The sequence below is a fragment of the Octodon degus genome, unplaced genomic scaffold (genome assembly GCF_000260255.1).
Source record: "Octodon degus isolate 3935 unplaced genomic scaffold, OctDeg1.0 scaffold00070, whole genome shotgun sequence".
NCBI lineage: Eukaryota > Metazoa > Chordata > Mammalia > Rodentia > Octodontidae > Octodon > Octodon degus.
Window position 1 is genome coordinate 8,606,297 of NW_004524646.1, and position 836 is coordinate 8,607,132.

General features: G+C 38.4%; 1 protein-coding gene across 4 annotated transcripts in view; it reads left to right on the forward strand.

Moving 5' to 3' along the window:
• The window catches only part of Ak7 (adenylate kinase 7), a 59,451-nt gene extending 58,847 nt beyond the window's left edge, over nucleotides 1-604 (forward strand). For 3 of the 4 annotated variants that reach the window (XM_023719665.1, XM_023719666.1, XM_023719667.1), the window contains one exon: nucleotides 454-604. In XM_023719665.1, coding sequence (XP_023575433.1) covers nucleotides 454-492 — 39 coding nt within the window. In that variant the 3' untranslated portion in view covers nucleotides 493-604. The remainder of the gene's footprint in view (nucleotides 1-453) is intronic. The other variant, XM_004635219.2, reaches the window with a different exon arrangement.
• Nucleotides 605-836: the final 232 nt, after the last annotated feature.

Genomic DNA, 836 nt, shown 5'->3' on the forward strand with positions numbered 1-836 from the left:
AATCTCCATGGTTTGTCTGTTGAGCCACAGCTTGTCAGACAAGAGTGGCTGCTGCAATGTTGCTTTTGAGTTTAGGGTCAGCATTCTCATCAGTGGTTGGAGGAGAACTGCATGCCTTGCAGTGGAAAAAGTCATGTGGGTGCACTCGATACTGACACTTGTGATAGCTGGAAAGCTGCTGAAGCCAATCAGGGTGGCGCATGTGTCCAGCCCCAGCATTCTGGGGGTCGAGGCAGGAGGATCACAAGTTCGAGCTCAGCCTGGGCAACTTAGCAACTTAATGAGATGCTGTCTCAGAATAAAACATTTTTTTAAAAGGGCTGACAATGGACAATGTAATTCAGTGCAAAAGCCCTGAATTTGATCCTCAGTACAAAAAAAAAGAGGGAGTAAAAAAGAAAATTATTAATAAATACCTTGTAAACGGTTTACTTTTTTTCCTTTTAATTGTAGGCAGAATATCTTTTCAAGAACAATCCTGAAACACAGTAAAACTTTGAAGATCTTGTGTCCTGTAACTCTATAAGAAGGCAACAGCATTGTCAATGGGAAAATCCCTTTCAAATTGCTTTCCTCGATTTTGAAATGTTTTTCCTATAAACAAATATTCATTAAGTAGAACCATTATAAAAAGTAATATAGCAATAAAGTGATAGGACAAATACAGAGTTAACATTTCATCCATAGGTCAGCATGAAGCATTCTGCCTCTGCACATTCATATTCATTGTGGCTTGATTTACAGATGAAAAAATCATATTACTCTAGTATTGTAGGCTAATGATTTTGCACAAGTGGTTATGACCCAATGTCCAATGGTGTTAGAGACAGAAATAA